The sequence below is a fragment of the Notolepis coatsorum genome (assembly GCF_963971535.1).
Source record: "Notolepis coatsorum genome assembly, chromosome: 16".
Classification (NCBI taxonomy): Eukaryota; Metazoa; Chordata; class Actinopteri; order Aulopiformes; family Paralepididae; genus Notolepis; species Notolepis coatsorum.
Genome location: NC_140180.1, coordinates 25066661 through 25092840, shown reverse-complemented (window position 1 = coordinate 25092840; position 26180 = coordinate 25066661). Strand labels below are relative to the sequence as shown.

At 44.0% G+C, this 26180-nt stretch overlaps 1 protein-coding gene across 1 annotated transcript; it reads right to left on the bottom strand.

Annotated features, from left to right (window-relative positions):
• On the bottom strand, positions 1-25516 carry LOC311243292 (uncharacterized protein). Its single transcript, XM_084332466.1, has 5 exons — positions 25350-25516; positions 20558-20955; positions 15900-16039; positions 13267-13324; positions 1-4688 (listed from the first exon to the last, which is right to left on the bottom strand). Exons 2-5 carry the CDS (start codon positions 20901-20903, stop codon positions 3226-3228), a joined length of 2007 nt encoding a protein of 668 aa, XP_084188592.1. The 5' UTR covers positions 20904-20955; positions 25350-25516; the 3' UTR covers positions 1-3225.
• Between the last annotated feature and the right edge of the window lie 664 nt (positions 25517-26180).

The following is a 26180-nucleotide window of genomic DNA, read 5'->3' as shown; positions in this document are numbered from 1 at the left end:
GACGACCAGCTAAACTGAAAGCAATGTGGAGCGCTGGGCTCGAACAGGCAAACCCAGCGTCTCCAGTATTCATGGTGAGCGCCTTGCCCACTGCACCACGTAGCCACCCTACAGATGTATTACCTTAAAAAGAGTCGGTTTGTTGTAGGTTTGAGTGTACCATGCAACTTCGCCCTGCATGGAATGTTTGGAGAGTGGTTACCCATGGTAGGAAGATTGATTCTAATCATTCTGAGGTTGACAGTTGGTCAAACTACACCTCAAGTGAGAAATAGTTCCTTTACTGATCATTTGTAAATGGCAACATTACATAAAAAAAAAAGTACCTTTGACACAGATAAATATTACACAGAATAACATTGCTGAATAGTTTATTTACAGGACTATGATCAAAACATGGTAATCAAAATGAATGGAAGTGAATGAGGAGCCTGACAACCGGGAAGAATGGTGGTTGGCATCGGACAACATGGAGAGTCTTTTAGATGTAGATGACTTTAGATAGAGGTAATAAGTTCTACTAAAGTGAAATATCCCTTAAGACTAAAAAATAAGCATGACACCGTCTCGTCTTCCTGACCATGCTGTGTTGACACCTTGTTTTCCTGACCATGCCGTGTTGAGCCCCTGAGCTACTATGTTTTGTATCGTTTGTGTGCCTTGTTTTTCATTCCATTAATTTTCCTATAGCTGCAGGAGATTTTGGAGACGAGAGCAGCCGGAAATATGTCAATACCCCCCATATTATAATTTAAACAAAACTGAAACTGAAAACAGATACTGAAACTAAAACTAAACATAAAAACTAAACTGAAACTTACTTCGCAAACTAAACTGAAAAAAAAATAATATATATATATAATAACCCTGCAGCAGAGAATGAGAACTAAGGAAATGCCAGTAAATTGCAAGCATATTCACATTTTGAGAGCTTTGTCAGGATTTCAACTCACAAGGATTGGACACAGGAGTTTTGCCTTAAAAATTAAGTCAATGGAGGTCCGTTAACATGGTGGGGGGAGGGGGGGGGGGGGGGGACCACTTGTGATTGGAATGAAAGAAAAGGGGGCACAGCTTGAAATGTGTTAGTAAGTTCTTTGGAAGGTGCTACATGTGATTTAGCTGTAATTAATTATGCTAACAGACACAATGGACTTCCACTAGCATTGATAAAACCTAACAATGTCTACCTCCAATACCTAAAAAACACAAACACTGGTGCCAGTTTTTTTTTTGGATAGGTTGAAATGACTCCCAGTTGGTGAAAAATCGAATTCCTTCACAAGGTGAACCGTTCCTTAAACAAAGAGACATAACATACAATAAGTCTGTTAAAATAACTTCTAATGGCTCATACAGTATGACAACACATTATAATCCATTATAGATATATGCTCGAGTGTTACCAAAAACATCTTAGAACCAACAGAACATCAAAACGTCTCAATATAGCTAGGAAACGGACAAGCCATTCAAATGCATTCAAACACAGATGGCATGGCAGTGTCTAGTCCGACAGATAGTAGGGATGGGCATGAATGTCATGTTGTTAAGTAATCTGTAGTTGCAGCAACCAAATAATGAAATGTTCAGACTTTACATCAGTCCACTTTGTATTACAGAAATTGAAGACACGAGCATGGTGTCCATTATCTTTGTTTAGACAGAACTCAACCGTTTTGTTTGTAGCCTAGTTAGCCTAGAAAGGGAACATCTCTTTCCTTTCCACGAGAACACAATTTCATAGTCCAGCAAAAGATTTGATACGAAGTCAGAAAAAAACAACTTCCAAATGTTGAAAGTCGATGAAGATGATATTCAGACACGATCCTTAGACACTTAAAGGAAGGGAACACCACAAAACAACATACATCTCAATTTAGTAGCACTTTAGGCAAATATTTCAGACCTATGAATTGGACATGGCAATGCTGCATGGATATTTTCGGTTTCTCAAGTCTGGAATTCAGGATTCATCCTTAATATATTAGCCTATATTATAATATATAGCTGTTCAGTTTATCGTGTTATTGTATGGTGTTTCTGTGGCGTGAGCCCGAAGGGCCTGAAGCCATCTCTAACTACATAGAGTAGACCTGACATCACATGCTGAACAGTAGACCAATAAGAGCTGATGATTTCACTGACAAACACTTAAAACCAACCCTAACCGAGCAGAGCAAGCCACCTAGCTCAGCCAGACAAGAATGAATTAAATTCATGGAAATAAATAAGTAAAAAAGAAATTTATTATTATTTAACCGTTTGATGATTTCTGGCCGCTTACGCTTTCTGGCCGCTTACGCTGTTGTTATTACTATCAGTCTAGTTTATATTCTGGAAAGTGATAAACTAAACATTTATAGGGATGCCCAAAATTTGTTGTAAAATTTGTCAATTTGGTGTTGATTAGTGTTCTTTTTTTCTTTTTCCATGCTGAATGAGTTAGGCTTTTTCCTGAAAAATTACTATCAAATCTCTTGTAAGCACTAGATTTACAGATGTCCTTCTGCATGATGGCATGTGGGAAAGACAATTGTACAAATGTGTCAATTATTCAACTAAGGGACTATTGTAGTCAATAAAATCCTATGACTATTCGATCATGGATTTCTTTCCTTGAGGACAGCCCTATTTGCGTTCTAAAGAATTTGTCAAAGGTCTCAATAATTTAGCAAGGCACGATATATATAGTGTTAAGACAAAAGTCCTTTTAAATATTGCGATGTGTTTTTCCCCCTCATATCGCCCAGCCCTACGTCAAAATGATGTCCTTAGGCAATAATTCAGAAAGCTGAAAAAAGTCGGGGCGACAGTGGCTCGGGAGGTAGAGCAGTCGTCTGGCAATCCGGAGGTTCCCGGTTCGATTCCCGCTCCTCCCGGGCAGCGTGTCGATGTGTCCTTGAGCAAGACACTTAACCCCTAATTGCTCCCGATGAGCAGATTGGCACCTTGCATGGTTGCCTCCGCCATCGGTGTGTGAATGTGTGAGTGAATGGGTCAAATGTGAGTAACAAATTGTAAAGCGCTTTGGATAAAAGCGCTATATAAAAAAAGCAGCCATATAGGATCCAGACTTTGGAAAACCGGAAATATATCTGCACAGAGTAGCCATTTCCAATACAGCCACTTGTATTCTGCAATGCCGTACACTTGGCACATTCACCCCCAGGGTCTACTAAATTACATATAATTTCCTCTGTGTCGCCTTCCTCTAACCCTGGCCTACACGTGGGCCCGCTCATAGTGATTGGTCAGGCGGCGTGCACTAGTGAACCCTTTGCCGCAGAGCTGGCACTCGTACCCCCCCCGGTCCTTGTGAACTTCGACCATGTGCTTAGTAAATTTCATTTGGCTGGCGAACTTCATCCCACACTTCTGACACTTGATCCAGGGGCCGCAGCACTTCTTGCGGTGAATGCTCATCAGGGGATGGCAGCGGAACCTCATTCCGCACCGTTCGCAGACGATGGGCTTCTCCCCGGTGTGGATGCGGAAGTGTTGTATCAGCGAGTACTTGCTGATCAGCACCCTCTCGCACACCAAGCAGCTGAAACCGTTGGGGACCTGCCTGCCCATCTCTTCCCACGCAACACTTTTTATTTTCGGACTCCCGGCCAACAGGAGGTCTTGGCCCGGCAAACTGGGCATGACCTGCTCGTCCGCGTTCTCCTCCACCGGCACGGTCCAGTCGCCGTTGGCCTCGGCGTACTTCGGCACCTTCTGCTCCTTGTGGATTTTCTGCATGTGCATCTTCAGTAGGTATTTCACGCGGAACTTCTGCGGACACTTGGCACAGCCGAACGGCTTCTCGCCTGTGTGAAGGCGGATGTGGTCCCGGAGCGTAAACACGTACCCGAACATTTTGTGGCATTCCGGGCAAGAGTAGCGTTTCACTTTCTTGGAGGAGGTAGACACGTCTGTCGTGGGGGAAACGGAGCCATCACAGTGAGAGGTAGGTGTGCTTTTCCTAGCGGAGGTCTCCTTTCTACTGGGCAAGGAGGTCTGCCCGTCTTTAATGGGCGTGGCGACGGGCTCAGTCTTTGGGGGCCCCGTGGGTTGCAACTTGCTGGCGGCGTTCAGAGCTTTGTGTTGGCGGCACGTCTGCATGTGAACGCGGAGGGAGCTTGGGTAAGGGTAGGTCCTCAGACAGCCCGGGCACTTCTTGTGCGACCGCACGTGCACGCTTCGGCCGAACTGTGTGTCGAAGTCTTTGCGGCAGAACTTGCAGGTGTAGGTCTTTGTTTTTTTTTGCCCCGTTCTTTTAATCGGTGTGGTGGCTTTCCCTTCGGCTGGCTCCGGGACAGATTCAGTCGCTGGAATCTTTTTTTTCTTGACCGGACTCTTCTTCGTTACACAGTTCACTTGTTGCGTTTGCGGCGGCGGGCCTTTGACCGGGCCTTTGACCGGGCTTTTGACCGGGCCTTTGACCCTCTGTCCACGACCCGTGGCAACTGGTACTTCGGGTTCCTCTTGTGGCAGGCCTTTGACCGGGCCTTTGACCCTCTGTCCACGACCCGTGGCAACTGGTACTTCAGATTCCTCTTTTTTGATAATAGCTTGGAGACGGTTCTTAGTTTTGCGTCCCCGTGGGCGCCCCGGACCACGACGCACCGGAGCGGGCACAGGCAGGCTCATGTCCTCGATGCGCTTCAGCCTGTCCTGCAGTCTCTCCTCCGGCGAGGGCCCTGAGGAAGAGGAGAGCGGAGGCAAATTCAGTCAATCGTTATTTATACTCGATGGATACACTGAGTAGTTAAACTAATGTACAGTGTTGTTGATATGTTACATTCACAGGCCTTAGTTTTGGTTTTAAATTACATATCATTCATTTATTTATTGTCACAGTACAGAGCAGAAGAATTTGCCAAAACAAACGCATTTCCTTTGAATGTCGACAGTGACGTGTGCCGAAAATAGCAGACCTACAAGCTCACAACGCGTCGCTCCAGAAACACCAGCAGGTCCACCTGATAACTCGTAACACCTGACCAGCTAGACAAAATGTCAGAAGTTTGGAAGCATTTTAAAATTGAAACCGAAGCCAGTCCAATAGCCAGTTGCAATGTTTGCAAGGCGGACGTTCCGTGTGCGTTCAACGTTATGTGACTAGAGCGAGCAAAGGAATGGGGGACGGCTGGTGCTCTGCCAAACAGCTGTGTTGAATGCCTCGCTTGAATGAAGAACATCGCCCTCTGTAGAACACAAATGAGTAAGGGCGCACATAATAATAATACATTTAACAGTTTTATCTCCGTGAGATAAATGTAGCTAGTTTCGCCAGCAGGCAGCAGAAAAATAAGACATTCTCTCTCTCTGATGCATACATAATAAAATAATTTTTTGGAATACTTGAAACTCGTTTTTTGTGGAATATTTGATGCAGCCCAGCGACCCCAGCCTCACCCAGACTCTACCTCCAGCGGCCCCCAGGTAAATTGAGTTTGAGACCCCTGAATTATGGCTTTATAAAGAAACAGATTCCAATGAAACGTACATCCCAACCTTATAGGATACAATGGTGAGTACCATAACTATCACCGGTGATAAATCTAATGGCTGAATGATAAACAGAGTCTAAGGGCTTAACACATTCAGTGCCATTCACGTGTTAACACGTTTCTGGGCCCCGACCGTTGAGTGCCAATCACGTGTTAACACGTTTTTGGGTAGATTTTCCTTTTTTTCCGATTTTAATACCCTATTCAATGTCAGGGAGCTGTATGTTGCCTGTAAAATGCATACTGGGACTCCGAAGGTGCAGTACCGGCCGCATCCTACCAGGCGGCGGTATCGAGCACCATTTGAAACCTTGTGTCTTGGGCTGTGCATCGATTATATGTCTCCGGGCGGACCTTTCTTTGTCGGGCAAGTGGAGCGGTTGTCCCGATCGGATTGAGAAGAATCAAGTACCCCCGATCCGTGTTTTGTGATGGATTATGTTGGCGTCACGATGGACATCAATACTTGGGATGGCGATCAGATAATTGGAATATTCTTTTTGGGGCACATCCTAGTCAAGGTAAGGGCTATATGAAATCAATCTTGCATTGATCCGAGCATGCCTTCATTCATTGCAATCCGAAAGTGTTACTGTAATGTTACTCCACAACGTATGCCGTTATTGGCAATCAGAGCATCAAAAAAAACGACCCAGCCCCCCCCCCCACGCCTCCTGTCCCTCCCCGACTCCTGTCCCTCCCCGACTCCAGTACTGGTAACTTTAGGTAGTCTCAAAAAAACAAACTTCAGTCAAGTTATCGAACACATGGAATACACGAACCGAAATAAATTCATATACCAATGTGTATCTGCTCTGATGTTTACAAAACAAGAAAGGGCTGCTCTCGGGGCAATGGAACCCTGAACCCTATGTAAAAGACTTGGCACGGAGTGCATCCATCTGCAGAGGACAGACTAACCACAATGGACAAAACAAGAGCCTGACCAGACCCACTTTGGCGTTTTTTTTTTTTTAACATTCTGCGTTGCAGGAAGCAGGTTTACAGTCGGGTGTACATAGTGCTAAATGGGCTGCAAGGATTTAAGCAGAGTGGCATTATTAATCGTTTGTTTGCCCCCCTTTCATTACAAAACACTGTACTATCCATTTATTATGAGAAATCAACAGTCTCAAAAAGTACAGGCGATCTTTTCAAATATCATAATTAGCTTGTGCCAGTAATTGTAACAGCAACGCCCATAGCCTAGGCTAAATAAAAAATAAAAATAACATTGATTTGGACTGAACGGATAGACATTTGACGGAAGGTATTACTCCGTTTAAAATATATATATATTAGAACCCAACGTAATCGCGCCTTTGCAGAAACAACAGTTTTGTGGATGGTAACGTATCCGTCGCGTCCAAAAGTTCATCCTCTCTGAATCTTTTTGACCATCAAAATGGACACAAATCTGGCGGACACAATTGTGCACAGGATCACCTCAGACCAACAAATGGATACCCCCTAAACCGCCCCAGAAGGACAGAGACACAACAGATCAATGTAACGCTAACATGAATAGTAGTGTACTCTTGAACTCACACCTCTTAAAAACTCTTGAACACACACACGCACACAAGACGCATGCACCCTGCACTGCCCCTTAAGATGCACATACACTTTTACGCAAGACAATTTCTGTAGAAATGTACCTTTATTTTATCTTACCTCATTTTGATATTTTATTTATCGTACTACTACTACTACTACTGGACACACACCCTGCACCTCATCATGCACATACACTACACGCAAGACAGTTTCTGTAAATACCATTTTACTATTATTACTGACTATTTTATCTTACCTCTTTTTATATTTTATTTGATGTTACTACTACTACCTATTGTTACCATTCTTGTATTAATTGACGTTTCCTAATGTGCACGGTTGAGTCTTGAGCTCGAAACACAAGAATTACATTACCTGCAATGCCCCCTGTATTGTTGTGTATTTGACAAATAAAGAACTTGAACTAGTGTGTACTTAATACTTGCTGCCTCGCTGAAATATCAGTTTGTTTTCTTTGTTTTTCCTCACTGGTACTGCTGCCCCAGTAACCAAGTTTTCCACACATCCCCCTTCATTGTTAACACTTTAATCGCCGGAACTCGTCATTGCCCGCCATGCTCATTCTGCCGAAGACGCCGCAACACGTCTTTGATATCAATATTTCAAAAATCTGTGATCGAAATCATATTTCTCTCCCGGGGACCTGAGATATACTGCTGAGCTCCACTCAACTCTCTAACGGTTCAAGAGCGCCATCTGGTGGCCGATCGGCAGATCGCCCAACAGGAAGTCATGTGGATGAAGTGGTGCTCACCCATATTTCGTCCGGGCACTCGCTGTCATTAGCAGGACTCCGTCTTGACACAGTGAACACCGATCGGTGCACATAACTCGATAAACAACATGATTTGGACGTATATACTATTATACAACCTGGAAATGGATCGGATATTTCGACATCCCATAATAGAAAATATTCTATTCCACGCTCATCCCCCAACGGCGCGAGGAAGATACGGTGAGTTTCAGCGTTATTTTCTAATGTCTGCTATACTAACTGCTCTGATGATCATATGACCCACACTAGATGAATGATATAACGTTGCCCATGGAATTATAAACAACCCCCCGCCCATCCGGTCAACATCAGATCATACGTAGTAACTTCTAGAAGTACCTCCAGTTGAAATTTTTTATCTGGCACCGATCGCTACCAAACTGTATTTGATCATCAATATAATGCATTTGGGGCTATAAATCAAGTTCTGGAGAAAGCTGCAGAAAACAATAAAAACATACTTATACTTTAGACCGTATTTTAGTATGAATATGTGAATGAAAAAGTATAACGTTGCTACACCCTGAACAATAGATATAGGACATTGAATGGGCCATAATAATGTCAATTTAGCAATACAATTTAAAAAGTTATAGCCCTGCAAAGAAGGGGAACTTCTCCATAGAAAAAGAAAGCAATACGCTTGGACCAGCACTCACAGATTTTGGTATATTTAATGGCAGCCTGAAACAAACATGTTTCGGAACAATTATGTTCCTTCCTCAGTGTTGATGGCTAACACTGAGGAAGGAACATAATTGTTCCGAAACATGTTTGTTTCAGGCTGCCATTAAATATACCAAAATCTGTGAGTGCTGGTCCAAGCGTATTGCTTTCTTTTTCTATTATACTCGACGGGATTTCAGCACCCAGTGTTATAATTTGTGAGCGCAGTCTATCTTGACTTTTTGAACTTCTCCATAGACAAATAGAGCTGGCTAGGGATGGTAAATTATGAATTTAACCATGGCGATCAAAGTGTTAACGTTAGTAGTGGAGGAATTCCATATAAAAGGGGCGTCTGTTTACTGTAGTCTACCGCAACCATTGAACTATATAAAACCGCAAAAAGGCTTTGTAATTGTTGTTGAACTAGTGAATGTGTGTCACGTGTGTCACCAGAAGGTGATGTCATTGCCAGAGCATGCCGTCTCCCTCTCTCTCTCGTCGCAGGACAGGGCAGTTAGTCTACTGTGCATCCAGTAAGACACGGCTGCCACACGGCAACACACATTGATCCGCCACAGTCAAGGTAACGTATAAGTTGTTTTTAGCAGCCACGATGGCCATCCAAGATTTAGACAAGACACGCGTGGCCGCACATAACAGAAGGCTAGAGAGGAGCTTGTCCCTGGTTTTATAATAAAATGGCAAAAAGACATGAAGAGGTATAATGCTCAACTAGCATTGGAAATTGTTGTGGATGTTGAGAACGATCCAGATAATATAAATGAAAAGGACTCTGAACCAGGTAGCTGGGACACTGTGATGACGACAAAAACAGGATTTGACGCGTTTGAAGCTATGGTTTGAAGTAGCCTATTCTTGTATCAATCAATTCATCATTCAGAGGCCTTTATGATGCAGGCCTGTTGTGTGTGTGTGTGTGTGGGGGGGGGGGGGGGGGTTCAGAATTGGTATATTTTCACATTGTCTGCTAAAGAAAACACCCAGAACAATATCAAAATAAATTGCTCACTGAGGAAATGGTGTATTTGCACCAAATTTCACATGGAGGTTCAAAACATCTAAATAGAACTTTAGACGTTGAAAAATTATTCCCTGGTAAACCATAGACATGGTTTATTTTTTTTTGTCAAATATTGTATGCTCACGCAAAAAGGTAATGTATGATGGTAACTTTACACTGCATCAGAAATAAAGGGTAGGTTCCCCTGAATCATAAAAGGTATAAGGTATGGGTTCAGGATAGTGGTGGGAGACATAGAGGTCTCAGCCAGAGAGGAGGTCACCTACTTGGGGTGTGTTCTGGGCAACACCCTATCAGGAGAGAACATGGCACAAAGGGTAGCCACTAAGGTCAACCAGAGAGTAAAATTCCTCACTAGGATTTCAACCTATGTAAACAGGTCAGCAATGGAAATCCTAGCGGGAGCCCTGGTTCAATGCCAATTTGATTATGCATGTTCCTCCTGGTACACCAGCATCACAGTATCACTGAAGAATAGACTGCAGACCGCGCGAAATAAATTAGTTAGACTGATTTTACAGTTACTTACATCCCAGGACCTACAATAGTCTCATTTCTACAGCCTCAAGTGGCTCAGAGTAGATGAGAGAGTAACTCAAATCAAACTCAGCATGGTCCACAGGATAATCAATAATGTTGTTCCAAACTACCTCAGAAATTATTTCACCAAGGTCAGTGACTTACATGGTCACGGCACTAGAGGGAGCCCTACAGATTTAGTCCCAGTAAAATGTAAACGTTGCATTGGGAAAAACTCATTCCTGTACTCTGCGGCAGTAGAGTGGAATAGGCTACCAGCAGACATTAAATTAATAAGTCCCTATTCATCTTTTAAAGGCAAAGTAAAGAGCTGAATCAGGAGAAGCAAAACATGGGTTTAATTGTATTTTATTTATCTTAGTTGTTTTTATTTATGGATAAGGTATTTTAACTCATTGACTGCTATGCTGGGAACGGGATATGACGATTAAACCAATGGAGTCGCTCACCTTGTTTGCAGGGCTATAACTATATACAGTATATATTATAGCTATGGATGCAATACTATGGCCCATTTGACATCGGGTATCTATCGTTAAAGATGTGAAAAAGGAATAATTTTTCCATCCATACATTCCCGTTTTATACCGTGGTGAATATAAGTATGTTTTAGAGCGGTTTAGGGTCATTCCTGGGAGGCTAGTAATAGGCTGCGACGCATATTATACTTAATCCATTGGCATTTCGTCCCTATACACGCTACAATAGAAAATTCAAATGCATATGATCAGTATATTATGTTCCATCATGCATGCATGCAAGGATTTTGGGCACTTTGGGTGCCATGGGTTAAATTCATTCTATACCATAGGTTGCCGGCTCTATTTGTCTATGGAGAAGTACCCCTTCTTTGCATGGCTATAACTTTTTAAATTCTATTGCTACATTGCCATTATTAGGGCCCATTCAAAGTCCTATATGTATTGTTCATTGTGTAGCAACGTTAAACTTTTTCATTCACATATTCATAGTAAAGTATGGTCTAATGTATAAGTATGTTTTCATCTCTTTCTGCAGCTTTCTCCAGAACATGATCTATAGCCCCAAATGCATTATATTGATGACGAAATAGTTTGATGGCAATCAGGGCGATATAAAAAATTTCAATTGGACGTACTTCTAGAATGATCTACGTATGATCTGATGATGACCGGATGGGCGGGGGATCGTTTATAATTCCGTGGGCAGCGTTATATCATTCATCTAGTGTGGGTCATATGTTCATCATAACAGTTTATATGGAATACGTTAGAAAATAACGCTGGATCTTACTGGATCTTCCTCGCGCCGTTGGACGATCAGCGTGGTGTAGACCGTTTGATTACGGGATGTTTATCCTGATGAACCATTTCCAGCTTGTATAATACTATATACGTCCAAATCATGTTGTTTATCGAGTTATTGGCAATGGATCGCTATTATATTGTGACGAGCCAGAGTCCCGGGACATGTACCGAGTGCCCGGAAGTAATATGGCCGACCAGCACAACCTCCACAGCACTTCCTGTTTGGCGATTGCGCCGATCGGCCACCAGATGGCGCTCCTGAACCGCCAGAGAGCTCAGTGGGTCCTCCTGGTGGATCTCAGGCCAGCGGAGGGGAAATATGAATCCGATCACAGATTTTTGAAATATTGATATTAAAGACGCTGTAAAGCGCCCTTCGGCAACTTGAGCATGGTCGGGAATGACGCTGTAAAGCGTTTTCCGGCAGTTAAAGTGTTAATTAATTGTCAATAACGGCATTCGTTAGTACAACAGCATACGCTGATCAGGGCGATGGCTATGAAAACAAGGCACAATGAAGCTGAAATTGACGTTAAATTGCTCTTACCTGTGGCCGGTGAGATTCCAAAAAGAATATTCCAATTATTTGATTGCCATCTGGTAGATCGTATGTCGATTTGGGCCACGACATAATCCACCACAGCATAATGAATCGGGGGTCCCGAAAACTATTCAATGCGATCGGGTAAAGCCCTCGGTCCAGGTTACTAGAAAAGTCCGCCCGGGGGAATTTCATCGACACACAGCCCCATACACAAAGGGCTAGATCCACAAAGAATGGATTGCACGGTGCTAATTGCACCCTTACTTACAATTCATTATGAATTGAAAATGGGGGACCCTGATGTAAACAAGACGAAAGTCTCTCTGGTCTGCATCCCCTTAATAATTGTGTGTATTGAGCCGTACTGTATTGTACCCATTCTGCAATCTGTTTTTTTTATTTTTTATTATTATCTTTCCCCCCCCTGCTTTTTCCGATTTTTCTCCCATCCCACTGTTAGTCGTTATGCCAATTCCCAACCCCCTTCCTGGTTGTTGCGCTCTCCCCCCTACTATTGGTCCGGGAGGCCGGAGACTGTCACATGCTTTCCTCCGACGCATGTGCAGCCAGCCTGGCAGCGCAGATTCTCACCTAGAGAGTGTAACGTGTGGAAGGTCACACTACCTCCCCCCAGATCCTACCCTCGCTGTGCAGGCGCCCCGACCAAACTGTAGGGGTCGCTGTCCACAACGCCCAGGACCCACCCATCAGCTTTCCCACCCCTAACACTGCCAATTGTGTTAGTATGAACGACCAGCCAAGCTGATAGCAACGCCGAGAGCTGGATTCGAACCCAGCGTCTCCGGCGTTGATGGCGAGCGCCTTGCCCAATACACCACCTAGCCGCCATTCTGCAATCTGTTAATAACATTTTCATTCAATCAATCACTGCGCAGGAAATAGCAAATAAAAATAACGATCAAACAACGAGTATACTCGTTGGCGTCCAATGATTGGCGGCCAATAACGAGTATACTCGTCATTGGCGGGGAATGAGGGTTTTTATGGGTATAATTGTTTTTTTATTGTATCGGATTCTTTTTACTGTATTTTATCAATTTTTTTACGGTATTTTATCTCCCTATGTTTTCCTCCCCCTGCGTGGTGGGCACACCCTCGCTTTACCCACAGACTCTTAACAAGTGCATGCTGTATCATGCACTCATACACCTACACCTACACACATCCAGGCATACACTCACCAGAGAGCCAAAAGATGCCGATTTGAGAGTAAGGCAATTCACTGTGTGACCCACCCACAGTGCTCAACAGATTACATGCGCTCAACAAATTACACACTCATAAAACAGCAATAATCATATACTTACTTATCTTGGGATTGTTTTCAAGGGATAACAGGTGGGGTTCAAAGTCATCGTCCTCCACCTTAAACGGAGACATTTGTTACATCTCCAGGAATTAATAATATACCAATGTGAAACCAAGAATATTGTTTAGCTACATATGAAACACTGCCCATCTGGAAGAGCAAAATCACTTATAATGACATTGCACCTACAACAACACATAAAACCTTTCACCAATAGCTCTCCACAAATCTTCGTTCTATAATTTCATTGAGCTGTAATTAACACAACACAAGGTTTGATGACATCACATAAGGACAAATTCAAACTCTTTAGGTATATTGTATGCATATTCATGAAACATGCGTACATTCCAATTTGATCGTGAAGTGTACTTTTCCTCAAATATATAATATTGCCACACTCTTTTTCTTTGTGTGGTTGGAAACATGTATGCCAGCATTATGCTGAAGTGGCTTCTATTTAGAATGGCTTCTCCTTTATGTAAAACGATTCCAACGGTACCAAACCTTACATTAACAACTAAATGTGTATCGGAGCATTTGCAGGTCTGAATAGGCCACAGAGTATAACCATAATAGCTCAGCTTTATGCACAACCTCATTTATAGATATCTACTACAGCCTGATGGCCAAGGCAATTCTATTCAGTTAGGAACACAAAAGGGATTAACGACGATATTTTACTGAACTCAGGATGGCAAAACTGCTACTGGAGAAGCTTTTGTTTAAGAGCCACAATGGCAGGTTTACTTTGCCATGTAAATCATTTTCATGATAGCTATCTTAGTTAGTTAACAAGCAAGCCAACATGGTTAGTGGCTCTTGTCACACAATAGTAACAGAACACATAGTAAAAGAACACAGCAGACACTGGGGCATGAGAGACAGGGGTGAGATCGGCTGGTAGCTGAAACATTCAACCAATCAAAAAACCTCAGAAGACTGAGGAACGGTGTCCCACAGGGGTCAGTCCTTTCTCCGATGCTGTTTAATATTTACATCTACGATCTCCCGTCACAGCATCCAGAAAGTACGGCTTTGCGGACGATCTTGCCATCATGCTGAGAAGACCCACATGGAAGGCACTGGAGGACGGTCTTAACCAAGACATGGACATCCTAGTAGCCTATCTACAAAAGTGGCGCCTACAGCTCAGCACCAGCAAGACCGTTACAGCAGCATACCATCTCTGCAACAGAGACGCCAAGAGGGAACTGGAGGTATATGCTGACCACAAGCGTCTGGAGTCCCAGCAAGCCCCTAAATACCTTGGTGTGCGTCTGGATCGGACACTGTCCTTCAAACAACACCTCGAAGATGTCAGGGCAAAGACAACATCAAGGGTTGCGCTGATCCGACGCCTCGCGGGTACAACCTGGGGAGCCGAGTCACTGCCAAGACCCTTCGGATATCCACCCAAGCCCTGGTCTTCTCGGCAGCAGAGTACTGTGCCTCAGTCTGGAGCAGAAGCCCACATGTTAAAAAAGTTGATGCGGCTACTAACAACGCCCTTTGGATCATCACTGGATGCCTGAAGGCTACACCCATCTTCCTGCTGCCAGTCCTTGCAGGAATCGCACCAGCTGGCCTACGACGAGAGGCTGCCACTCTCGCCCTAGCAAGGAAAGCAGTGAAGCATGACTGGCACACCCTACACAACACCACAACAACAACAACAGCACCTATGAGCAGACTCAAGTCCCGCCACCCCTACAACAAGGTGGCACAAGAGATGCTCCGTTCCACCACTGATGACCTATCCAGAAATGGATGGCTGGCGGCAGCCTGGAAGAGAGAGTGGGAGAGTGCTGGGCCAACCCGTATCCACCACTACATCTGGGATCCAGGAGATGGCGCCACAGGAGACGATCTTCCACGCCGGCAATGGGTTCTGCTGAACCGTTTAAGATCTGGGGTCGGTCGCTTTAAAGCATCATTAAAGAAGTGGGGCCTGGCAGACAGCGCTGCATGTGAGTGTGGAGACCCTGAGCAGACTGTTGACCACATCCTGACCATCTGCCCCCTATACAAACCACCCTCGGAAGCCAGCCTCTTTGATGTGGGACCAGAGTTAAGGGCATGGCTACAAGATACGGAGTTGGACCTCTGACGTTACACGAAAGAAGAAGAAGCCCAGAACATTCTGCCAATGACATGAAAGCTACAACTGCTGTTATCTGTAGCCAAACAAAAGCACTGTGGATGCCTCTGTTATTCTAAGAATATCCTATGGGTGGCATTTATCAGCCCCTTAAAAAGGAATACACAAACATTATAGGAAATGCGCTTAGCGTCTAGATACCAATTTCCTCTCTGTGTTAAATAGTTTTCCGTGCAGACTACCCTAGCTTAGCACAATGAATGGAACCAGATACGGACCAGCTAGGCTAGCTGTTGGCCAAAAAAACCTCCCGGAGTTTTACGCTAGGCTAGTGGTCCGTATCCGCTTCCATTCATTTGTGCTAAGCCAGGCTCGCTTGCAGCTGGATAGCTTTCTATTGAACGCACAGAGAGGAAATTGGTATCAATCTTCTTGTCTGACCCTGGAGGAGATGGTAAGCGCATTTCCCATAATGTCGGCTTGTTCCTTCCTCTCTAATATCACATCACGAGGATTCCTCCTTCGCTCACCTCCTGTTTAATGGCAGGAATGCGCCACAGAGACACCGACAGTGGCCGCAAAGACACACTTGGACATTCGGTTTCCTCTTGCAGTTTCTTGTGTGGCTGCACGTCTTCACAGCCCAGGGGGGCACACCAGTCATCAGGCGCTGCACAAACAGACACAGAAGACTACATTAAATACACCATACAGGAAATTATGGGAGAAAATTGGCATGTTCCAATATTAGATGTTGGTGTTCATAGTACTGCATCTGGACTCCATTTATGTTCAATGTGAATTTAATGTATTTGAAACTTCTACAATGCCAGTCTTTAGGCGTGGACACTCTGAATTGTGCTTTACATATTCTCCGCCTTTGGGCAAACGAGAGCACTCTATTCCCCACAGTGATGCAGTGACAAAACTAGGGATGGGAATTGATAAGATTTTATCGATCCGATTCTTTATCAATTCCCTTATCGATTCCTGATACATTTGTAATTTAAATAAATAAATTGGAAATGCAACAGAACTAAGCTGGTTAGAATAACAACATGCAACTTGACATTTCTGATTGTCATTTATCATTTATTGTTGAGCCCCCATGTCAGAAAAATACAAAAACTGTAAAAAATAAATGAACTACACACTTAAATAAAATAATGTATTTGAGAACTAATTTAATCTATTGAACTGTAGTTGCATTCAACAGGTCGTTATTGCAAAAGAGAATTTGTTAGCAATAACCTACCTGTATAAATAAAGGTTAAAAGTAAAAACATAACTGACACATAAGTAACATCTAGGAAAGCAATTCACGTACCGAAATTGCGAGGCTTCTACCTCCTCTGATGTCGCATGCACACACACACACAGAGACGGCTCCCTCCCCCCCAAGCCCCCACGCGTGCCAGCTCGGTGTTCTCGCTCTGCAATGAGCATGGCTATTTAGCTAGCTAGCGGCTAACGTTACTTTACCATGTAAATGAATGACTAGGATGCAAAGCACTTTCAGTTTTCACTGCACACACAAAACGGTTGCAATATCGAGCCCTTAGTTTAGGTTTTCCTAGTCAAGGAATCAAATAGTCTGCTATGGCTGAATGCGTGGCGCTAACGTTATTGTTTTTAAATGCGCAACTGTCGGAAAAACATGGCATCGATAAGAGGAATCGATAATCACGGAGCCATGCGATTCCAGGAATCGGACAATTAGGAACCGGTTCCCAATCGATTCAGATTCTCGATTCCCATCTAGTGACAACACTGCCATGGGTTCACAACCACAGATTCAGGTGACTCACTAAATCCTGCTGCAACATTTAACAATAAGTCTTGTATATGTATACAGTTTCTCCAGTCCACTCATTTAGTTCCAGCATAGCCGAATATAGCCTGATAATGCATGAAAGTTAGTACTTTTTAAACTGTTGTTAAGAGGAACACGCCAACTTTTGGGGAAATTTGCTTATTTGCCATCTACCCTGGAGTTAGACAAGCAGATAGATACACCCTTTTCTTCCCTGTGCATGCATTAGGCTTAGGGAACAGCCGCTCCGTTAGCCTAGCTTGGCGTCATTCACTGGAAGTACCGGTAGGTGTGCCTGCTTTTTCACCAAACTTCACTTAAAACAAATAAAAGGTGCCTCTTGATCATCAAACAAGAATGAATTTCCCTATTGGGATTAATAAAGTGCAAATCTAACTTTCACCAAACATCACTTTTTGTAAAAATAAAGGTGACTCTTGAAAAAGATTTTTTTTTTTTGAAAATCGATTTTAGTTTTTCAAAATCGTCCCAAATCATTCATTCGAATTATCGATAATATCGATTAATCGCCCAGCCCTAGTTAGTCATTATGCCAATTCCCAATCCCCTTCCTGGTCGTTGCGCACTCTACCCCCTACCGTCGGTCCGGGAGGGCGGAGACTATCACATGCTTCCTCCGACACATGTGTAGCCGGCCCACCACTTCTTTTCACCTGGCAGCGCGGACTCTCACCGGGAAAGTGTAACGGAAGGTCACACTACCTCTCTTAGATCCTTCCCTTGCTGTGCAGGCGCCCCGACCGAACTGTAGGAGTCGCTGTTTACAACGACCAGGACCCACCCTCGCCGGGTTTCCCACCCTCTAACACTGCAAATTGTGTTAGTATGGACGGTCAGCCAACCCGGAAGCACCACAGCTGGATTCGATCCCACCGTCTCTGTGGTGGTAGACAGACGCTTAGTCCACTGCACTACCCGGCCGCTAGGGATGGGTACCGTTCACATTTGAACCGATACGGTACCGGTACCTGTGAATCGATCGGTACGTTTTTTCCGGTACTTTAGTCTCTAAAAATGTAATCTACCTACCTCAGTTGTGAAAAAAAATATCTAAACTTCAAATAACCACACTTTCGACCGTTTTCGGCTTGCCATTGCCCCGACTGCTTTGTTGTTGAATCAAGTAAAAGCCTAGGTAAGCGTATATTGTGCTTGTGAACGTTGACGTAAAAAAAATAAAAAAAAATTACAGTACCAAAATCTGGCACCGACGGATCTCACGTGAATCGGTACTCTGTAGTACCGACGTGATTCGGTAGGTACCTTTAAAAGTACCTAATTCGGTACCCATCCCTGCCGGCCGCACCGATATTTTCGTTTTCTAAGCAGATTATACTCTGAACAATTTTTTGCCGAACCACTGCTGCCTGGGCGCAGTGATTTCATCACCTCAAAAGCCAAATTCTTTTAAAAAAAAAAACAGGGCTCATCTCCAGGGTAGATGGCAAATAAGCGAATTTCCCCAAAAGTTGGCATGTTCCTTTAAACAGGTTTCCCACAGACATTGATAAATGAAATTCAAGGACTTTCAAGGACTTTTCCAACACAATTTGTCATTTTAAAATGGCATTTAAAGGGACACAGGCCGTCGAGGACGATTTGCCCACCGGCACAACGCGCCACTTTGCCGACCTCTAGCGGCTCGGTGTGCATTTTTTTTTTAAATACAATATATATAGAATATATTTGTTCGCCTTTGGTGGTGAAAGACTTGGGAAGGAGCTGTTAGTATGGCCACACCCCTGCTTATGTAGAGGAGCGGATGGGGGTGTGGCCACTGGCCAGGCGGATGGGTGTGTACAGGTACATGTGGAGACATTTATTCAGTATATAGGCTAATATGGGATATGTTCCAGTAGAGCGCAGAGCGCTCGCTATTACTCATATAACTATGGTTATATAGATAACCGTATGTTATCATGGTAGTTCTCTCTAGTACTCTAGTTATCATGGTAGTTCTCTCCAGTACTCTAGTTCTCATGGTAGTTCTCTCCAGTACTCTAGTTCTCTCCAGTACTCTAGTTCTTACGGTAGTTATCTTAGGGTTAGGAGTAAAGATCCAGCAAGTAAAGACACCAAAGACGATCAGAGAAAAGTTATCTACTTATAAGTACAGTATATCATTGAGACAATTGACATACAGTCATCAGACTCCTACTGTCAGCAGGTTCCGCTGGGTAGGATTGAGAGATGAATGACAACAGCAGATGGTTTGTGATTGGAGATGGTGTTGAGGTGGGTCAAGGGAGGGAGATGAGCCCCCTCCCTCCCCACTGTGTACAAGTGAGTGTGTTTACAGTAGGGCTGCTGCCCCTTGACAATTAGTCGACTAATCTGGAATTATAGACTGAATGAGTTACTGATCAGGCATAAAAAAAAATATTGTTTGGTTCCTGTTGGTTGTCAGTTTAAGGCCATGAGTAGGTAGGGAATTTATTTTATTTTATATCTTCCCACGGCGATGATATGGATGGATGGATGGCTATGGATAGGGAATTTATTTATTTAATTAAAATGTTCACGACAACATGGATGCATGTACTCTGAAAGCATGTTTAATATCCATAATACTAAAGGTTTGACTAAGATTTAAATGAAACTTTATTGGGAAAAAAAAATAATATATATATATATATTTTTTTTAAACTCATACAATAAATTGGGTCACACTTAACTCGGCAGGGTCGGTCGGCAACCGGAAACAAACCATAATTTTTGTTAGGCCTAATGGGCGGCAAGGCCTATGCACTTCCCGGAAGGGGGCGTGGCACCCAATGTGTTAAAGTCCAAATCTGTTCTTCTTACCCAGGTTTGTTGAATGATGAATCCCACTCATTCTAGCATTGGTACTCTCCTTGTTATTGGATATGTAATTTGAGTCGGCTACCACAAGTGATATTTCAATGGTGATGATTAAAATTCTGTTAAAAACACAGATCTATCGATTTAGAATAAGTACCGGAAGTGTTCCATTTGACTACTCTTAGCAGTAAACCCGCACTGGGTGCAAAAAAATCACCCTGAAAAAGTTAAGTAGGCCTTTTGTATACCCACAGCGGGTACAATTATAATAATAATGGGAGAGTTGGTCCCTTTTTAAACCTATGCTTTGATGAAATTACTCTTTCATGAAATGATTAATGCCAAACAACATGCCCCAAAATCCATTCACATGCTCCCTATAGAAAAACATCCATTTCCAATCCTGGTGGTGGCTGTGCATCAACTGAAACAAACCAGTGACATTGGTGAAAGGCGAGTACTCGTTCATGCGAGTACTCGATCTGGGAGAATAAATACTCCCCATGCTTATGTGCACACTAAGAAATATTCTATTGTAATAACGTGATGTACCTTCAGCATCTACTTCGGGAGCCGCCACCACCACCACCGAGGAGCAAGAGGAGCCAGAGGTCCGGTACGCAACCGTCGTGGCAACCGTGGACTCTCTTTTATCTTCATCCTTGCGGTTCTCGTTCTTCTCCCAGTCACCTCCACTCCTCTTCCTCAGCTTCCGCTCCACTTTCTCCAGCTTGCGTTGGAGGCCGGAGATCTCGTCCGCCTGCTGCGCCAGCTCCACTTGGTGGTCACACATGCTACTCTCGAAGATCCTGCTGATTTCAACCACGGCAGTCCTGAGTAACGAGTCCAAGGTGGAGTTGAGCTGGGCCCTGAACGCCCTCCTCACGTAGTCCGACATCTCCGCGGCCCGCAGACGACAGCCTCTTCTTGTCCCGCGTCCTGGATCAGATCTAGGCGCAGAAAGGGAGACAAATAGTATCGTTTGTGTCAACTGGTAGGAGGGGTTACTGTCAAGGACAGAGCTTGATAAATCAACATCTGCATTAAGAGAATTTAAGATCATTCTGCTACTGATCAAATGAGCCAGTATTTAATCAAAGTCCGCTGGTCTCCAAGTTGGATGATAAGAGCCAGAAAAATAATATTTTCTTTTTTGAGATTAGAGAAAGATTAGAGTCTAGTGTCCACAAGTGGCTCTGTTGACACTAAAATACAATTGTATCTGTTTTGGCTAAATATATCTGTGATAAGCCGGTCATTGCCATTGCATTTTTGCACTGTAATTGACTTGCTTTCCATCTTGGAAATCCGTGCTAATTACCGAGTTTGCCTTCTATTCATTCCAAACAAGCTGCTGTTGCTGCTGACGTAAAATGCATCACTTCGTGTCTGCCAGATGGTTTTCCTGGGACAGCACATTCATGAACTGGGTTTTGATTTGCTTGAAAACTTTATTAACAGATTGCAGAATGGGTACAATACAGTACGGCTCAATACAACAATTGTTAAGGGGATGCAGACCAGAAAAATACTTTGTCTTGTTCACATCAGGGTCCCCCATTTTCAATTCATCAAGACATTTATGACATACAGATATCCAGTGTTGTTAATCATAAGTAGTAACTTTGATGCAGTAGCTTGTGTGTGTGTGTGTGGGGGACTGGGGACGGCGTTGTGCAGGTCACGAGTGAACTTTTTTTTGTCTTGACGCTACACAAATTGATGGATATTTATCGGCTACTGCCATCGGCACATTCGAGCTTATTGGCCGATAGGCCGATTGCAGTCAACAAGGCACTTATCGGCCGATACCGATACCCGACCGATACATCGGTGCACCCCTATCCAGTAGTTTCATCCAGACTAGTAGGGATGTCCCGATCCGATCACGTGATCGGGGGAAGATCACATGATTTTCAGAAGATCGGGGGGGGTGAAATCGGGATATTTTTTTTATTCAATAAACATGACCATGTTCACATCTTAAACTCATACTGAGGCCTTAGTCTTACATATCATCATTCAGTTATTTATTGTCGGACAGAGCAGAAGAATTTTCCAAAGCAAACGCATTTCCTTTGATTTACACCGTCGCACGACAGTGACGTATGCCAAAAATAGCAGACCTCACAACGCGTCGCTCCCGCAACACCGGCAGGTCCACCTGATGACTCGGAACAGCTAGACAAAATGTCAGAAGTTTGGAAGCATTTTAAAATTGAAACCGAAGCCAGTCCAATAGCCAGTTGCAATGTTTGCAAGGCGGACGTTCCGCGTGGAGGAAAGAACAGAGCTGCGTTCAACACAACCAATCTAATACGCCATATAGCGATACTCTTATTTTGAAAATCCCATGGCGTGTCGTATCCGCTCGGCTCGGATCAACAGCACACAGCAGTAAAGCAAGGCTAGTGTGCCTATTCTGCGACCCAAAACAAGTCCCTGCTGTTTTATTCCACAACGGGTCAAATGCATCTAACCTGCTTTGCAATCCTCGCCATTCCATTATGCCCATGTCGCGTTAAAGATAGAAATTAACGTTACGGGCGGTTAGGTGGCCGAGCGGAGATTGCGTTCGTCACCAGCCCCGGAGCTGAGCTGGATTTGCCTGTTCGAATCCAGCTCACAGCTCCGGGGTTGTCACCAGCTTGGCTGGCCGTCTGCACTGATACAATTGGCTGTATCAGAGGGTGGGAGAAGCTGGCGGGGTGGGTCCGGGTCGTTGTAAAACAGCGACTCCTACAGTTCGGTCGGGGCGCCTGCTAAGCACGGATTGGACGTGAGGGGGATAGTGTGGTCCTCCCACACGCTACGCCCTCTCAATGAGAATCCGCGCTGCCAGGTGAAAAGAAGCGGTGATTGGCTGGACGTGTGTCGGAGGAAGCACGTGGTAGCCTCCACTCTCCCAGATGATCTGACTGTGGGGGGTAAGTGCGCAGCGACCAGGAAGGGACTGGGAATTGGCATACGACTAACATTGGGATGGGAGAAAATCGGAGGAAAATGGAGGGGGAAAAAGACCAAAAAAAAAAAAAAAAAAATTAACGTTACGTTAGCGTAAGCTAACAACAAGCTAACCCAGAGGCGTGTAACTGTTCCGCAACAGTAAGTGACTTCCGGGGTAGGCCTGATTGGCCCCGACAGGCACGTGACGCGGCAAACTCAGGACGCGCAACGAGGCTGCTGAGAGCTGTCGCGCGGAAATAGGCTGTCTATTGCCATTCTCTAACACAAACTCTAACCTTAACCAGCTCCTTAACAGCGCCTAAACGTAACCGTTCTAACCTTAACCAACTCCGAAACAATGCCTAACCTTAACCTTAACCATGCCTAACCTTAACCATAGAAAGAATATTGCCATTCTCTAACACAAACTCTAACCTTAACCAGCTCCTTAACAGCGCCTAAACTTAACCGTTCTAACCTTAACCAACTCCGAAACAATGCCTAACCTTAACCTTGCCTAACCTTAACCGGCGAAAGAATACACGTTAAAAAAAAATCACGTTAAAAAAAAAAAATTTGATGGGATTCGAACTCATCAACAACGTCAGAGGACCGCTGCTCTGCGAGGTGAGCTAAAGCGCCGAATGAAAGTCATAGCGGATTTGGACGGTTACATCATTCCGCAAGCTCTGCCGCTCCGCTCCGCGGAGCGTGCCGCGCGGCAGAGAAAGTTGCGCGTCACGTGCCTGTCTGGGCCAATCAGGCCTACCCCGGAAGTCACTTACTGTTGCGGATAAGCTATAAGCAACCCAGAGCCAAGTGGGGACTGGGAAGGAGGGGGGTTACTGCATTCTCGAGACAGCGCCACTACCAGGATCTGGCCGGTACTGCACCTTCGGACTCCCAATATGCCTTTTCCAACCAAAATACAGCTCTGTGACAGTGAATAGGATATTAATATATATAAAAAACTAACCAAAAACAGTTAACAGGAGGTCTTTGTATTAAAAACAATAGATTGTTTTTCATTTAAATGTCTGGAAGAGCTCAAAAATAAAAATGTCAAATGATATTTCCATTGCCTTTTTTTTGTTGATTTAAATATTACCGATTGTGTTAAATGGGCATATAATATAGTCTCATATCGATCGCAGGCACCTGAATCGAATCGCATTGTGGCAGACTTTGTGATATCGGAAAATCGTACCGTTGTCCAAAGAATCAATATCGTATCGTGATGAAACTGGTGATTGCCACCCCTAGTATCTTAGTGGTGTAGTGTATCTTGTAGACCAGGCCCATTGCAAGTTGCTGTACTCTGTCGTCTACTCTAAGCCATCCTAGGTTGTCAAAATGGGCAGGGGTGAGGTGGGTTTTAGGAGTAAGGTCAAGCAGTAGTCTGACCAGTTTGTTTTGTGATGTTTGTAGTCTTGTTTTTAGGGCCTTTGAAGTATGTTGGTACCATGAGGTGCAAGCATAGTCGTAGTACCCTTGTATGAGTGCTCCTGCCAGAGTCTTCAGGGTAATCTTGTTTACCAGAGAGGAGATCCGGTACAAGAATCTAGTTCGTTGGTTGACTTTTTTGATTAACATTGGTTGCCATTTTGTCACAGGAAAGATTTGCCTCTAGGATGGAACCCAGGTAGGTAATTTCATCTTTCCTTGTGACAATATTGTCACCCACTGTAACTGAGAAGCCGTCGGTCTTGCTGAGTTTGTTAGATTTGATCCGAAGAGAATAGACTCTTGTTTTACCCATGTGTAATGATAGTTTGTTATCAGCGAGCCATATGCAGATTCTGTTGAGTTCAGAGCTGAGGGTTTTTTTCAACCTGTAACTTGTCCCTGTCGGTTGAGCTAGAATCACTACTGTGTCATATCAATTGGCGATAGAGAGTGGCAATATAGACATGTATTCATGTGAAAACGTTCCAAGATTATTAAATTAAAGACGCAAGACACAAAGCACGGGCTACTCGAGGATTTGTGTGAAATATAACACAACAGCTGGTGGCGATAATGGTTGGAATTTGCCATTAAAAAGGAAGAAAGAACAAGACTGGCTACTCAGTCACTCACAACACGACCACCTAGCCAACAGGAGTCTGGGGAAACTGTTTCAGGGCATGGAGCCTTAAAACCCTCCCAACGTTATTGTAAACAGATCCAGTGACTGTCCGATTCACGATGTTCGTATTCAATACAGAATAGAGGGCCCAGCCAGCACTCAATATCTGAGCTACAGTGTCTACTCATTTGACGTTGATCTTATGTATAATAGGTATGTTACTAACAGTGCTGAAACATTAACGCGCGAAAATCAAGTAAACAACATGGCAGTCACTGGACCATCCTTTAGCTCGGATGTGAACGATGCGAAGTAACGTTATATACTGACCACCCCGCACGAGCTGCAACTCCGAGTGAATCCCACGGCGACCGGGATAAAGTGCGTCCCCCGTAGACCGAGCTATTTCCAATTTAATGGACCATGTGCTCTTTTGTTAGCTACTGACAAACTAATTATCTAGCGACTGGTGTCTAGGAAAAAAATCCCTCTGCCATCTTTCCGACCGTGAGGACCACAAGGGGACGAGAGAGATGGTACGTCACGTCCTGTGTCATTCCCCGCCCAGCCCCTTTTCTCCAGATTGATTTATCTTTTCACTTACACAATTTTTATTTAATTTTTTTTGCCAACGAGGTATCGTTCCATGTCAGAGCTATTAGTTCAAGTATTTTTTGTCTCTAGTATAGTGTTGTACTGTGGGAAATTTTCAATGGGGTCAGCCAGGCAATGCTGGAATCTCTTGAGCTTTCTTATTCCATTAAGTTAAGCCATAAACGTATCATGAAATAAAAACAAAAGTGTTGATACATTTCGATTATTTTGGTAAATAATTAAAAAAACGTTTTGAATTTGTGGTGTGGGTGGGTTGGTAACCCCCACGATTGGTAATATTAGGTGGAGGCTGGCTGGGCCTTCTCCCATCCCAAACGGATGGTCTCTGGTACCCTCATGGTACCAAAGCACCTCAAAGGCACTAAAAACCAAATTACAAACATCTCAAAACAAACTGGTCAGACTACTGCTTGACCTGACTCCTAGAACCCACCTCACCCCTGCCCACTTTGACAACCTAGGATGGCTTAGAGTAGACGACAGAGTACAGCGACTTGCAATGGGCCTGGTCTACAAGATACACTACACGACCAAGGTACCCGTAAC